The 15,459-nt window shown below is 41.5% G+C and overlaps 1 protein-coding gene and 1 long non-coding RNA gene across 5 annotated transcripts in view; one reads left to right on the top strand and one right to left on the bottom strand.

The window, feature by feature from the left end:
- LOC116906591 overlaps positions 1-15,459 on the top strand; it is a 109,482-nt gene that overhangs the window by 882 nt on the left and 93,141 nt on the right. The gene's annotated exons all lie outside the window — the stretch shown is intronic.
- Positions 8,872-15,459, bottom strand: part of Myo9a (myosin IXA) — a 191,584-nt gene continuing 184,996 nt past the window's right edge. For all 4 annotated transcript variants that reach the window (XM_032909329.1, XM_032909330.1, XM_032909331.1 and 1 more), the window contains 3 exons: positions 15,163-15,365; positions 13,784-13,905; positions 8,872-13,208 (listed from right to left, as the gene is read on the bottom strand). In XM_032909329.1, the coding sequence (XP_032765220.1) occupies positions 12,748-13,208; positions 13,784-13,905; positions 15,163-15,365 (786 nt within the window). In that variant the 3' untranslated portion in view covers positions 8,872-12,747. The remainder of the gene's footprint in view (positions 13,209-13,783; positions 13,906-15,162; positions 15,366-15,459) is intronic.

The raw sequence follows: 15,459 nt of genomic DNA, 5'->3' as shown, positions 1-15,459 counted from the left end.
CTGGATGTGGGTGGTCCGAGTTCGCATAAGAAGTAGCCAGCTGGAACCTGAAGCCACACACTCTTTGTCATAGGTGACCACAAGATGGATAGCTAAGTATGACTTTGCCAAATAAACTTTCGACGTTGTCCCTGGCTCAGAGAGACCACACTGCCAGCCAACCTAGGGAAAGAATCATTAAAAGAAAAACAACCCACCCGAGATCTGCCTGTAAGGCCATCTCACACCTTCTGCTCTCGGGCTTTGGAATCAGAAAGGGCTTTTGTGGACTCCCATCATCTCTGGGCAAGTCTTAAAAGTATCATTTGTCAGTTTTATTTGGCCAATTAAAGACAATGTAGGAAACAACACTCACTGAAGTGGGAAAAGGCTGTCCAGAATCTTAAAGATCAAAGGTAAATTCACTTTTTTTGTTTGTTTATTTCCCCTCAGACCTGGCTTCCTCCCAGTCAGGCTTCTCAGTCAGGATATAAGCACCTAACCAAAGGACCCAAGCCAGGAGAATGGAATTAGTAGTAGTTAGCAGAGGACACCTGGGTGTCCTGATAGGACAACTGACACTCAGGGAGGGCAGTTATCTTTCCCTGATGTCACGCAACAGGGTGGCAGAAACGACAACGCAGGACTGAATTCTTCGCGTTTCTCTGCCATTCAGGGAAAATAAAATTCATCTCACTGAAGTCTAGTCTCCTGCGTTGCAAGATGGCCATTTAATGAGGGGAAACGATAACTTTGCATTAAATATGCACCTACTGTTGGCATAGTTAGCATTGGTACCTGTCAATTTGACACAACCCCTAGTCACTTGGGAAGAAGGACCCACTACTGAGGAATTGCCTCCATTAGATTCAGCTGCGCACACATCCATGCGAGCATTTTCTTGATGGCTAATTGCTGTAGGAAGGCAGGCCAGTGCATTGTGCGTGGTGTAATCCGTGGGCAGGTGGACCTGGGCTGAATAAGGAACTGAGCAAGCTAGTAAGAGATGCCCTCCATGATGGGTTTCTGCTTCAAGGTCCTGCCTTACATTCCTGCCTCAGCTTTCCTCAGGGATAGTTAGTCCATAAACTGTGAGCAGAAACAAACCGCTTCTTCTTGGTACTGCTTTGGTTACAGTGAGAGAGACTAAACTAGAACAGTTGTCTTCACCACACCACCTCTGTCTTCCCTTGCCTTCTTCCCGCCTTTTTGTGGTCCCCAGTACTACCAGTGTGACCTGTACTTCACACATGCCTGCAACTCCAGCTCCAGGGAATCTGATACCCTCCCTGACTTCCAAAGGCACCCACACATGTGGGCCCTCATTCGTGCTCGCTCGCTCTCGCTCTCTCTCTCTCTCTCTCTCTCTCTCTCTCTCTCTCTCTCACATACAAACACACACACACACACACACAAATAAAAATGAAAACTTTTTAAAGAGCTCCTTTCAGTCCACACCATCACCAGCATCCATTTATTTAATGACAGCCATTCTGACTGGCATAAGACAACGTCTCAATAGTTTTGGTCTGCATTTTCCTCAAGACTAAGGATTTGAGCATTTTCATGCACTTATTTGCCATTTGCATTTCACTTTGAGAGGTGTCGTCCGCTCAGATTGTTTGCTGATTTTAAAACCGAGTTGGATGGGCTTTAAAGCATACATTTTTCCAAAACATTTTCTAACTAACAATAATACTCTGCCAGATGAGTGGCGGGCCAGCATTCTCTCCCATTCTGTGTGGGGTTTTGTTTGCTGTTGAGGGTTTCTGTTCTGTTGGGTTTCTCGGGTGTTGGCGACCGGCATGGAAGTCTTGTACCTGCGGTACAGCACAGGGCTGCATTGCCGGCCTGGAGGGGGCCACTGCTCTGTTCATTGTCAGGCGAAGCCTTTGAAGTTTATGGCAGTCAATCAGGTTTAGCTTTAATTTCCTGTACTTTGGAGTCCTATCCAGGAACATCATTGCCTGTGCCAGGATGTTGAAATACTTCTGCCATGTTTTCTCCCCGAAGTTTCAAGTTCTCCGATTTCAAATTTGGGCTTTGGATACATTTTGATTGACTGTTGTATAGAGCGAGAAACCTGGGTCGAGTTTCAGTCTTTGGCTTGAGAATGTCCAGTGTCCCCCAGCGCCATATTCTTTTTTGTGTGTGTGACATTTTTGTTGAGATCCAATCCACTGAACTTGTGTGCCCAGGTCTGTCTGGGATAGGATTCTGTCCTGTTGGTCCAGGTGTCTGTATGTCCATGCCATGCTGTCTTACTGACTGTGGCTCTGTAAAATGTCTTGAAATCAGGTATTATGAGGCCTCCAACGTCTTGCTGGCTTTTACTCAAGATTGTTTTGGCTATTTGGAATGGTTTCTGCTTCCACATGAATTTTGGGGTCTTTTTTGACACTCTTGTGGGAATGACATTGACTCTATCGGTCACTTAGTATATATACTGTGTAGTTGAATAATGTTAATTATGTAAATCCCTCATTCTTTTTTTAAAGATTTATTTATTTACTTGAGTACACTGTAGCTGTCTTCAGACACACCAGAAAAGGGCATCAGATCCCATTGCAGATGGTTGTGAGCCACCATGTGGTTGCTGGGAATTGAACTCAGGACCTCTGGAAGAGCAGTGAGTGCTCTTAACTTTAACCACTGAGCCATCTCTCCAGCCCCAAATCCCTCATTCTAAGGGAGTCTCTTTAAATGTTTTCCTCCTTTTCTCTCATCAGCTCTGCAGGTCTCATCTTTACTTCCTTAGCTTTGTTTATATGGCTATTGTGAATAAGAGTGATTTCATGGTTTCTTTCTCAGCAAATTTATTATGGACATATGGAAAAGCATTGATTTGATATGTTGGGTTTTTTAAAATATGTATCCTCATAGTTTACCGTCTATTTTCATTTCTAATCATCTTTTGGGGAGCTTTGTGATTTTCAGTGCATAAAGCATTCATCCGCCAGTGGGCATTTTACTTCTTTCCCATCTGCATACCTTTTTTCTTTCTTTTTCTTACCTAATAGCTATGGCCCAAATGTCTAGTACTGTGCTGAATCAGATCTGTGAAAGTGGACAGACAGCTTTGTCTTGATCCTTACAGACAGTACTCCATCTCTCCCCAGTTCAGTATGATGTTGGCTGTGGATTTATTTATTCTACAAAGCCATTGTCATGTTGAGTTCTGATCATCTGTACCTTATTTGTTTAGTCCCCCAAACCCCCCCACACTCCACCTCCCAAGTCAGAGGTTCTCTGTGTAGCCCCAGCTGTCTTTGAATTTACTTTGTAGATCAGCCTGGCCTTGGACTCAGCTAATCCTGCCTCTACATTCTGAGTGGTAGGATTAAAGGCATGTACGGCCACTGACCAATAAGATCTGTTTGTTTTTTTTAAATCATAAAGAAATTTTAAATTTTGTCAAATATCTTTCTGCATCAACTTGATTCTTCACTCTGTTTGCATGCCTTGCTCATTTGCATATATGGTATCATTTTGCATCCCTGGGATGAAATTAACTTGATAATGTGTATGATCTTTGTTTGAGAGACAGGGCTTCATTATGGAGCCCAGACTGGTCTGGACTTCACTATGAAGCCAAGGCCTCTCTTAAACCTTGCTCTTCCTGCTTCCACTCTCAAGGCTGGGGTCCTCAGGTGCACCACCCTGCCTGCCTTTTTTGTTATAGGATTGTTTTGTTGCCCCGTTGAATTTCATTCTCTCTTCTTTCGTTGAGGGTTTTTGCATTTGTCCACCTGGATCCTGCTGACCTGATGGAGCCCATTTGAAAGGATTCCCTCTTCTTCCAAAGCTTGAAATAATAGCAGGAGAGAACTCTTAGTGCTTGATGAAGCTTTCGCAGTGAAACCATTCGGTTCTGTAATTTTCTTTCTTGGAAAAAGGTTGACTCAAGCTCATCAGTTGTAGGTCTGTTCAGGTTCAGAACCTCTTGGTTCAGTTTTGGTAGGTCATATACGTCCAGATCTTTGTTCATTTCTTCTAGATCTTCCAGTTCTACAGCATATCAACTCTTCAACTCAAAACAACCCCTTAGTAAGCCTTTGTAGGTCTGTGGTATTACTTGAAATGTCTTTCTCATCTCTAGTCTTCTCTTTTTCTCTCTTGATTAGTTAAGCTAAAAGTTTGTCAATTCTGTTAATCTTTTCAACACAATAACTCCCTGACTTATTCATCCTTGATATTGTCTTTTTAGTCTATATCTTATTTCCACTTGGGTTTTTGTTTTTCCTTTGGAGACAGGGTTTCTCTGTGTAGCCCTGGCTGTCCTGGAATTCAATTTGTAAATCCAGTTGGCCTAGAACTCACACAGATCTGCCTGCCTCTGCCTCCTGAGTGCTGGAATTCTCAGCTCCACTCTGATCTTTATGACCCTTCTCTTATTTATTTTGGGTTTGTCTTGCTTCTGTCTTTGTAATGAGTCATTAGGTTGTTCACAGACTTCTCTGTTCTTTTTAAAGGTGCGAATTCACTGTTAGACACTTTCCACTTCTACAGCTGGGTGCGCTGCCACACCATAGGCTCTGGCATGCTGCATTTCCATTTCCATCCATGTGTTCCCAGAAATGTAAACTTTTTTCTAATTTCCTCAGTGACATTGTTGTTTGGTCTCCATGAACTTGCATATTTTCTGAGGTTTCTTCGTTGAATGGTAGTGCTGTTTTATAGCGATCAAAAGCATTTCCATATCTGGTCTTTGTTAGGATTTGCTCTGTGGCCTTTAACATTTTAGAATATCCAAAAGAAGATTTTATGCACTGAGAATGTACATTCTGTAGCCTCTGTATGGAATGTTCTACACGTCTGTGAGGTCCATCTCATGTATAGAATAGTTTGACTCAGATGTTGCTTGTTTTTTCTTGTCTAGATAACCTGCCTGTTGATGAAATGGAGTACTGAACTTCCTTTCTACCTCTTTTAAACATAGCGGCTCCAGCACTGTGTGCATGCATTTACAATCATGTACTTTGAAGTTTTTATTTTACGTTTCATTTTTGTGTGTGTGCATGGGCATACGCATGTGCCATAGTGAGTGTGGAGGTCAGAGGACAGCCTGCAGGAATTGGCTCAGTTCTCTCCTTCACCACATAGATCCTGCCTAGATCCTGGGGCTTGAACTCATGTCATCAGGCTTGGTAGCAAATGACTACCTGCCAAGCACTCTGATGACCCCGTGCCTGTGTGTGATATATGTGTGTACATTGTATGTATGTGTATTGCTGATGGTGTGCACTTGTATACATTTGATGACCAGAGGAGGACGTCAGGTGTCTTCTGTTATTCTCTGCTTTGTTCTTTGAATCCCTTGAACCTACCTACAACTTGTAATCTTTTGGCTAGGCTGGCAGCCAGCAAGTCCCAGCCATTTTCCTTTCTCTACTTTGATGAATTGATCCTTCAGTCAGTATTTAGTGACCTTCTTTGTCTCTTTTGACATCTTCCTCGATTAGTCTAGTTTCTCAGATAAAAGTACTACAACCACTGCTTACTTTAGGATCCCACTTGTGTGAAATATTTTCCATCCTTTCATTTCTAGGCTATTTCCAGCAACTTTACTGATGAACTAACTTTCTTATACACAGCATATTTTTAGTTTTTATTTTATTTTTGAGACAAGGTCTTGCATGGTCTGGTATCCACTATGTAGCCCAGGCTAGCCTTAGAGTTATGGTGATCCTTTTGCTGCAGCCAGATGAATGCTGGGATTAAAGGTGTGTGCCATAACATCTGGCTTTAAAAAAAAATCCATCTGGTCAGGCTATAGCTTTTGATTGAATAATTTAGTCTATTTGTATTCAAGGTTATTATTGAAATGTAGAAACATATGCCTGTCTTGATTTTTCTAGTTATTTAGAGCATTACTTTTCCTCATCTTATTCATCTTTGCGATTTGTTTGCTGTATTTGATAGTCCGATTCTATTTTTGTGTGTCTATTCTTCCAGTAGAACTCACATTTTCACATGTTATTGTGGTGGCAGTTCCCCTCCTTTCATTTCTAGATGTAGTACCTCTGTAAGTCCTGCAGTCATGAATTTCCCCAGCTTTTCCTTATCTTTACTTCTGAAGGATAGCCTTGCTGGGTATAATAATCTTGGCAGTAATTTTCTTTCAGAACATGGAGAGTGGCGTTCCATTTCCTGGTATCCTATAGGGTTTCTTCTGGAACATCTACTGTAAGTGTAGTGGGGTTTCACTTAGATGTCTTGTGCATGCTTTCTTGTAGACTTTACAATTCTTATATTTTTGACAGTTTTGTATTATGGTGAAGGTCTTTTCTAGTCATCTGTAAGCCCCTTGCATATGGATGTCCATGTCTTGTACATGATTAAGAGAGCTGTCCACTATTATTTCACCTGAGGGTTTCTCCATACTGCAAATCTTTGTGGACGTTTAGTGATTTAATAGTCATGCCACAGATTTGTGTGCTCTCTTCCTTTCTCCCCCCAACTCCCACAAATGAGTTATTTAAGAAGGCTTCAAGAATAAACATTTTGCTTCCACCAAACCTAGTCTATTGTTAAGGCTCTCAACCAAATGCTATGGATCTGTTACTTCTGCTGTGATTATTTAAATGTTTGTGTTCTTTTCAATTTTACTGATCTTTATTTATTTTTTAATTTATTTACTTTATTTATAGATGGTTGTGAGCCACCATGTGGTTGCTGGGAATTGAACTCAGGACCTCTGGAAGAACAGTCAGTGCTCTTAACCACTGAGTCATCTCTCCAGTCCCCTTTACTGATCTTTAAAACAACAATTCCATCTATTCCTGTTTCTTTGGGATTTATTACTAGAGCTATGATCCTCATTTACTGACTTGCATGTTTGTATATATGTATAGGTGCACATGTCAGTGTGCTTGTGGAGATCAGAAGACAGTTTATAGGAATCAGTTATTTCTTTCCACCATGTGAGTCCTAGAAGAGTTAGTTCATCAGCCTTGGCTCAAGTGCCTTTACCCACCAAGCATCTTGCCAACCCCTCGGCAGCCCTTTCTTTGGTAAACCAGTCTGCCTGTTTTGAATACTTTGAGGAAAGTCACTGCAGTTGCTAGGACAACTGCAACCATAACTGAATTCATTACTCTTGAGTCAGGAAGCCTGGCTCTAGGCAACATGCACCAACCGTAAAGGATGCCACTCTAGGCAAAACAAGCCTTTGTGAGCTTTAAATTATCCAGCTTACCTTGCAGCTATTCTCACTCAGGAATGGAGGAGGTGGCTGCAGTGTCAGAGTCACCAGGAGCTGAGGGCTCTGATTCTTTCAGACAGATCAGAGCTGAGATGTAAAGACATGATAAGAACTCCAGTGACTCAGCGAAACATGATTAGTGCAGTGAAGCTTGTAATTGGTAGAGCCAGGATCACATGCAAAGCTGTGACTGGTAAAATTATAATCTGTGCATAAGCATGCCACAATCTTCTTCTTGCTGTATAAAGCAGGCAATTCTCCACTCTTCAGGCTAAGCTGGGAAGCTCCTTCTACCTTGTGCACTATTAGATATTGTATCATTAGGCCCTAGTAAAAGTATCTTGTGAATGGCCTTTTGCCTACATGTGTCATGAAAAATAGACAAATAGCTGGGTGGCACAGTGAGAAGGCAGGTGAAGAGTTCCAGAGTTCTGAAGGCTTTAATACCCTCAGAAAACCCACAGCTATGATATCAAGAGTTGGCCAAGAATTCCAGAGAGCAAGAACCTAACTATAAAGTATGGTGGAGAAACTGTGACTATGGATGAGGAAGCTTAATATGGGAGCTGATTCTACAAGGACTAGACATTCCACTCACTAGAAGACTCTGGAGAGAGCGAAGAAGGGTTCAAGAGCCAAGGGTTCCAACACCACTTGAGAGCTAGAATTCCAGCCACTAGGTGTTGGTTCTCCTAAGCAGTAAGCTTCTGTTTCAGCAAAGCTTTGAATGTTTAGAACCATAAACTCCTAGTAGTCCTCAAGACTTAGAGAGCTAAGCATCTGGATTTAGAAGCCTAGCTTGTGAACCTCTAGTACTCAGGCCTATCACTACTAAAGGGATAGCCTGCCTAGGCATGTTCAGACAGAGCAATATGCCCCACCCCCATCCTGGAAAGCAGTCACTTGTGACACTATAGGCAACACCCTCTACTTTCAGCCCCATTGTCCCATGTACTCAGCAGTACATTTGACTCAGAGGTGCTTCTTGAGCAAGGTTTGGATTATAAGGCAACCAGCTGATGAGCTAGCACGATATATCTGTGGGTTCTCAGAGACAGGAATGTGGAGGGTTTTCCGACCCCTCGAGCCATTCAGATTAAAACAGATCTCTTCTTAGGTAGCTCCTAGCTACAGCACTTAGGGCTTATAGGAAGATGATGTAAAAATTGTTTCCAAAGCAAGGCTACTGTGCTCTCTAAGCCAATGTGGATTGTGAACCACTCCTAACAGCTGGGATTGCCAGCATCCACATTGGCTATGTGGGCTGAGACTTCTTCCCCTGCGTCTCTGTAGAGGGGCAGCTTTCTTTCCGTTATGAGGCGGAGTCTGCAGGTGTCAGAATATTTTGTTTTTTACTATAACTTTGTCCCAGGCCTCTGAATCTCACAAGGTTCTGATATCCTTCTTTCAACTACCCTCACCTGAAAATTCAACTATACATTTATTGTTTTGGGTTTTTTTTTTTTTCTTCACAGGAAATGACTGCTAGGTGCTTCTAGTTCTCCATCTTGCGATTCCCCTAAAATGTCTTGACCTTGACTTGCTCTTCAGTTGAGTTCTAACAGCTGTCATTTCTGCACGAATCAGTTGGGAATTAGTTCCTTTCCTTTAATTTTATTAGTTAAGGCATCGGTGCTGTTCCTTTGAGTTATGAGTCCGATTAGAAGCCAGAAAACAAACCACACGTATTGCACTTCTGGAAGCTTTGTTCTTTAATGAGCCATGAGTGATTTGTTCAGCAGGCTGCTTTTGTGTAGCTATACAGTGCATAATCTGAGTGACACAACTGCAAACTGCACTTTATACAAAATGTCTTGCCCCTTCCAAAAAAAAAAAAAAAAAAAAAAAAAAAAGGAAATTACAAAGTGCTGCTGATTTCATCGGGAATGTAATCCGTTCTGTGACTAAGTCGTTCTTATAGATTCTTAAACAGTAAAGTGGCATATTTCACAGGATGTGTCCTTTTATAATACACAGTATTTTAAAATTTTACACTCAGCATACTTATAAGTTACTTTGAATCCATTAAAATAATATAATACTAATCTGTAGTCCATACCTTTCCCCCAGTAAATAGAAATACTTGTTCAAGAGGTGCAACTCTTGTATGACCTAGGAGGGCTGATAAGTAGGCATTAAGAGTGGATGGGTGACAAGGTGACAGACCCATTACTAGGGCTATTTGAAGTTTAAACCAGGAGATCAGTAAGATCTAATACACTGGAGATTACCCACTTAATACCAAAAGTGTGAGAATGTTCCAGAGAAATGTGGTCTCTAGTACCCTAGGGATGCAGAAAGTCAGGTCTACAAATACCTAAATTTTTTACTACTAAGGCCAGCATGGTGTTGGGGCACAGTGCTGAGAAGTTATCACAAGTGTGTGGGTGCATATAACACACCACTCAGTACAGAAGAATGCAGGGCCCACATCTATTTGCCCACCAAGAATTTTAAAAAGTGAGTGAGAAAGCCATTTGGTCAACTTCTTCCTCTAGTTACAACTCTCAGCTTCACCGCCTGAGAATCCTTCCTTCTCTCTAGCTTATTAGTTACAGTTGAAAAAACAGCTCACAGGCATAAAAGTGGAACAATACAACCTCGATGTATCACCTCATGTCAGCACACTTCTGTGATGCTGCCTTTGATTGTGAGACACAGAATAGTCTTCACACCCTATGCAAAGTAAGAGTGATAGGTTTCTAAAGCCTGAGAGTTGGCCCTAGTGCCCTATGCCCTGAACTCATATCCTTTTGTCTCTCCTAGCAACACTCATATCTCCGTTTGTGTATATGATCCAGAGTGGTCATATAAACAAAATGACAGGAAGTACAAATATGTGCAAACTAAGCATATCACCTCCCCAAATCCTGCCTGCATTTGCTGTAATTTACTTCAATCTGTGATGCAAAATGTATTTGCTTCTGCTACATTTTCTACGATACACAGCTGCAGACACATATTAACGGGTAGGAAAAATGTAGGAGTTATTGTGGACTAGAAGTATATGCAGTAACTAGAATGCTCTCAGGTTTGGAGCACAGGTTTCACATGTGAGGAATTCTGCTGCTGCCAGAGTTTCCTTTGGTGCGTTTTAAGATTGAAGAAAAGCAGCTGGCCAGTCTAATAGTGAACCCAAGGTGGATCTGCATCAGGAGTGACTGCAACAGTGTTGCTATGTGGTGATTCAGAGGCTCTGATAAGAACTGATGGAGCAGAGCATCTGACACTACTGAGTTATGGCTTCGTCTCTATCAGACCAATCGTGCCTGCTAACCCAAGAACAATAGCATTCTTTTCCTCAAAGGGGGCCTACACTTTGCCCAGATATTTTTACGATTGTGTGGATTTCCCCGACCCCATCCTGGCGTCTTGTTAAAATGATTAAAAAATCCACAAATCTAGCAACTGGAAAAAAAAGTTTTTATTTAACTTTATTCAAATTCAGGTTTTAGGTCCCTGAGAAAAATTATAAAGTCTTTAATATTGATTACTTTGTTCCTACAAAGTGACCTATGTAGGTAGTTATTTTTTTCTCAGCCCCAAATTTATTTTATAGAAATTAAAACAAAAACAAAAACAAAAAAACAACAACAAAAAAACCAAACTGAGCTGTAAAACTTTAGGTGGGAGAATGTGCGTCAAGTGCTGGGTTCTAGGCCTTTCCTCTGAAACAAAGGAACTTGTTTTGAGCCAAGTGGAGAGCAGCACTTACCACCCATAGCAGCTACTTTCCCCAAATACTAAAACAGACTGTGTAGCCACAAAGGCCCAAAGGAGCTCCCCACCTTATCACAGCCGCTGGCTTCCTTTAGAACAGTTTCCAAAATTCTTATTTTTAATGCTCAAGGGATATAAAAGTTAACATTTATTGAATGACCATCATCATAGGAGAGATTTTCAAAGCTTCCTTCATGTGTCTCAATGCTGAACCCATACCAGGGAGAGGGACGACTCCAGCTACCACGAGCTACTGTGCAAAATGATGCTCCAAGTCTCATGTCTAGAGCCGCTGCTGCAGCAGTGACGTGAGGTTCAGTGCTGTGTAGGAGGAGACCCTGCCTTAACAAAAGACTTCTATCCTCATAACTTCAAAGCAAAAAAAAAAGAAGAAGAAAACCAAAATTCAGGTTATAGATGGTATAGGCTCTTCTTGTAACAGTGCATGTGGTAGTTAGACAAAATGTATTTAGTGACTTTAAAAATAAACATTTCACATACTTAAGAAATGGTATCATGTTTCACTTCACATAACATTATAAATAGCAAAACCAGAGTTCTACTCCCACAATGGCTAGTACATGATGCTTCCAACACGGTAACTTATGGAAACTACCAGTGATGAGAAAGATGCCCTTAGTTATCCCTTACCCCGGGGTGAATGGTTCTCACCACTTGTCTAATGGCCTCTTATCTGTAGGAAGAAACTCCATGGGAATAAGGGGGAAGCATAGGGTTAAAAAGAACTAGGCATACTATACATGTGTATTTACAGTAAACTTCAGGAACAAGAATATTAACAAAAATAGCTTCAAGTAGTCCTTGATTTTTTTTTTCATCTAATACTGATGGTCTGAGAAAAAGAAGACAAAAATTAAATAGATCATATTAAAACTTTCTAAATTTCTTTTGGCGTCTTTTTCTATAACACTCATGCAAAGTTGTACGCGAGTACTCGTAGAGAAGTGATGAAACAGTCACATCTATGGTGGTACTCCACCAGCAGATGAATAGGCTCGGATACAGTCTTCAGTTTAGTCTATAAAAAAAGAAAAGCCTGGATCAATCAGGACGATGCCTTCACATTTAGGAATTATCTAAATGTGTCCTGTGACATCACAAAAACCTAGAGGAGTCTGATCTAAAAATCAGGGCATACTAGTACAGTATGGCTACCGAACTTTATCCCATGAAATAACATTTGCAGGACTTAACCAGGAGTTAAACCAGCACTGATTGTAATACCAAATATCAACAAGAGACAAAGTACGGTCTCTTCACAATATTATCAGATGGCTGAGTCACTCTGGGCTTAATGGAAATCAGTTTGTTTCCAAAATATAACATCGAATATTTTGTAATTAATTTAAAAGAGAGGGCTTAGGCGTTTTGCTTATAAGTCCTTGGGGAAATTTTATATTCTATAACAGTTTCTAACTATCCCAATACAAACTCAAAAGCTTTTGCTTTCGTGGTTAACAGAAGTTTGTATGGTGGTCTTTAAATGCTAGGAATGAGAGCATTTCTCAGGATCACAGTAGCCCCCTAGTTCAATAACTCTCTGTGGGAAGGGAAAAATAGGTGGGCAAGAAGCAACTACTGTTGGCCAAAATCACCCAGGTCCCAGGTGGCTTTGTTTAGTGGAATCTCAAATCAAATACAGCAGCCAAGGCACAGCTGGCCCATCCCTAGCAAACTTCAAAGAGGCCACTTTTGCCAGAAGCGCAGTGTTCCAGCACACAAACTGTCAGCTGAAGACAAGGTAGGACCATTAGGACTGACTGTTACAAACAAGGTGACCAGAAGAGGCCCCAAAGATGAGATGTGGAGACATTTCTGTCCATTTAGACCATAAACTCATTATTTCCAAACAGTGGTGGTTGCTGTGTGGAGCTGCAGTCTGAGTCCACAGTTTTCTTTCGGCCAGATGAAACCGTCCCCTCTGGGGTCTCTTTGGTTTTCTGAGGTGAGTTTTTCACATTCTTTAGTTTTTGTTTGCCCTTTTCAGGGTTGAAGGTTCCTCTGCTGATGAACTGAGGCCTGTCTTCTAGGGATTTGGCTTGGCCTAGTGGTCCTTCCATTCCCTGGGCCTCACAAGCTGAGGCAGCTCGGTAAAATGGAGACTTGGAATAAATCTGAAATCGCTTTCTAGTGCCATGAGATGATGTAGTGTTTGATAGACATGAAGAAACGGAGGAGCTGACTGAGTCCACAGAGTCTGGCTGCTTTCTTAGCTGCTTTCGAAACTTGCTTGAAGGCTCAGACTTGCCAGCTGCTTTCAGGGAGCTAAGGGCTAAGCTTCTCTCTAAAAACAGAAAATAGAGTTGTGCGTGAGCATGTCCACCTATGCGATATCATGTAATGAATAGAAGCTACCGTCCACATGTAAAACTGAGCGGGTCAAAGTACTGAGGGAATAGTTGGTCTATTTTGTGCAGAATCATTATTTTAAAAGCTATCATGGAGCTGGCCTCAAACTTAAAGAGATATGTTTGTCTCCTGAGCTCTGGGATTAAAGGTATGCACCACCAGACCAAACCTGAGAAAGCTTATTTTTTTTAAACATTAAAAAACATTGTATATTTTTATGTCTATGGATGCTTTACCTGCATGTATGTATGTACAAGAGTATGCCTGGTACCCTCAGAGAGGACAGAAAAGGGCATCAGATTTCCTGGGACCGAGAGTTACAGATAATTACAAACTACCATGTAGGTACTGGGAATTGAACCCAGTTCATCTGAAAGGGCATCCAGTGAGTGTTCCTAACCAGTGAGCCACCCCTCCAGCCTTAACTTGGGAATTCTTATTCCTTCTTTACAAAACAAAATGTATCTTTAGTCTAATATAGTCATTTATTGGCTATCTCAAAAATGTTACCTTCAGAATCCATATTCAAATTTTCCGAGCTATCAGCAGTCCCAATAGAAGCCTCAGACTCAAGGGCTTCATCATCAGAGGCACGAGGCTCCAATACAAGCATCTCAAATGTTAGTTCTTCCCTATGAGACACAATCAACAAATTCATGACCACGACAGGAGAAAGAGGACACGAAAGCAAAGAAGATAGACAAAAAGGCATTTCTCAGTCCCACCACAGTGACGATGAAGAGGGTTTACTTATTTATTTATGGGTAAAGCAATAGGAAAGCAGTATGGATGAAAGTACAAGGTGGATAACAAATCTGAGTAATCGTGGGACTAGGAATGGGTAGGTCAATTCCTAGAAATAAGCCAGCTCTAAATCTAATTATTTCTCCTCTTTAAGTAGCCTGAAACCCACAGACCATCTTTTCAAGACCATCATCTCCAAAAGCAGTCGCATCTTTGAAACTTATGCTTATACTTCTGTGCTTTCTCTTTCCTAACAGCTTCCTTTTTATCCCTCTGTATACTTCAATACCATGTTCATCAGAGCTGAGCTAGCTCCTGATTAGTAACTGCTGCCTCACATTCTTCCACAGCTGAGTCTGAGCTGCTTTTCAGTTGCCCAAAATTATGGAGCCAATCCTGATTCTAAAGTTTCTTGATTTCTTCATGAATCAAGTTCTCAGACTTAAGAGATGAACTCCAGGGACTCAAGGAGACATTTAGGAATTCTTAAAGAGTAATCAATGCCAATGAGAACTAGTATATCGTACCTTCAGAGAGCACCATGGATATTCATATTCCTAAAGGATAGTGTCAACCCACTCCTGCCAGAGTGATGACAGAGATAACAGAATTTAACTTTCTCTTTTAAATCATGACCGGTTTCTCTACCCAGTACTACATGTGCAGCCTTGTTCTATCCAGTTGTTGAGCCCATGGTCACACTGATTTTTAAACTCATTCATGAAACTGCAACTAAAACCACCTATGCTTAAGAGGACTTTGCCTTACTTAGTCAAGGGACTCTTATTCTTCCTTCTGCAAAATCCATCTCTGCTTATGGAAGCTGGCCCCTGATGATAATACCTCATCTTGGCTCTCCATTGTCCATTGCCTGATTAATCTGGGCTAAGACTGGCATACACTGTATATGTCTTCCCTCCTTATTCGAGTTCTGCTCGGCACTAAGATTCCTACACCATGGAATTTCCTTCCCTGAGGTGAAAACTTACACACTTACCCTTAGTAGAGGAACAAGTCTCTGTCAATTCGATATTCCCTGGGGTATCTGATAGAGCACAGTGCTTGACACACGAGATACTTAATGAACAGGAAGAATGAAGGGTAGAAGGAAGGCAGCACAGCAGCTGGTATCTCTGAGCACTTACTTTTCTTTCTGTAGGTTCTCAATCTGCTCAGTCAGTACTTTCTCCTCCTGCTGCATTGCTGCTTGCTGCTGGTCTGTGACGTCAGTTTCCATGGCTGTCTCACTAGTCAAGGTCTCTTCTGGGACATCAGACATGGAAGGCAATCGAACTATAACAGGGGAGGATGGACTTGGATGGCTTCCTCGATGTAGACGCCCCTTTCCCTGCAGAGAGCATTCATTTTAGAAAGTAAACTAAGTTTGTCAGTTTTACATTGATCACTTTGGATAACAAGTGTCCTTCTATCACGTCATGAGA

The sequence above is a fragment of the Rattus rattus genome, chromosome 8, assembly GCF_011064425.1.
Source record: "Rattus rattus isolate New Zealand chromosome 8, Rrattus_CSIRO_v1, whole genome shotgun sequence".
In the NCBI taxonomy this organism is placed as follows: Eukaryota; Metazoa; Chordata; class Mammalia; order Rodentia; family Muridae; genus Rattus; species Rattus rattus.
The sequence above is the reverse complement of the archived record's forward strand: the minus strand, read 5'-3'. Positions and strand labels throughout refer to the sequence as shown.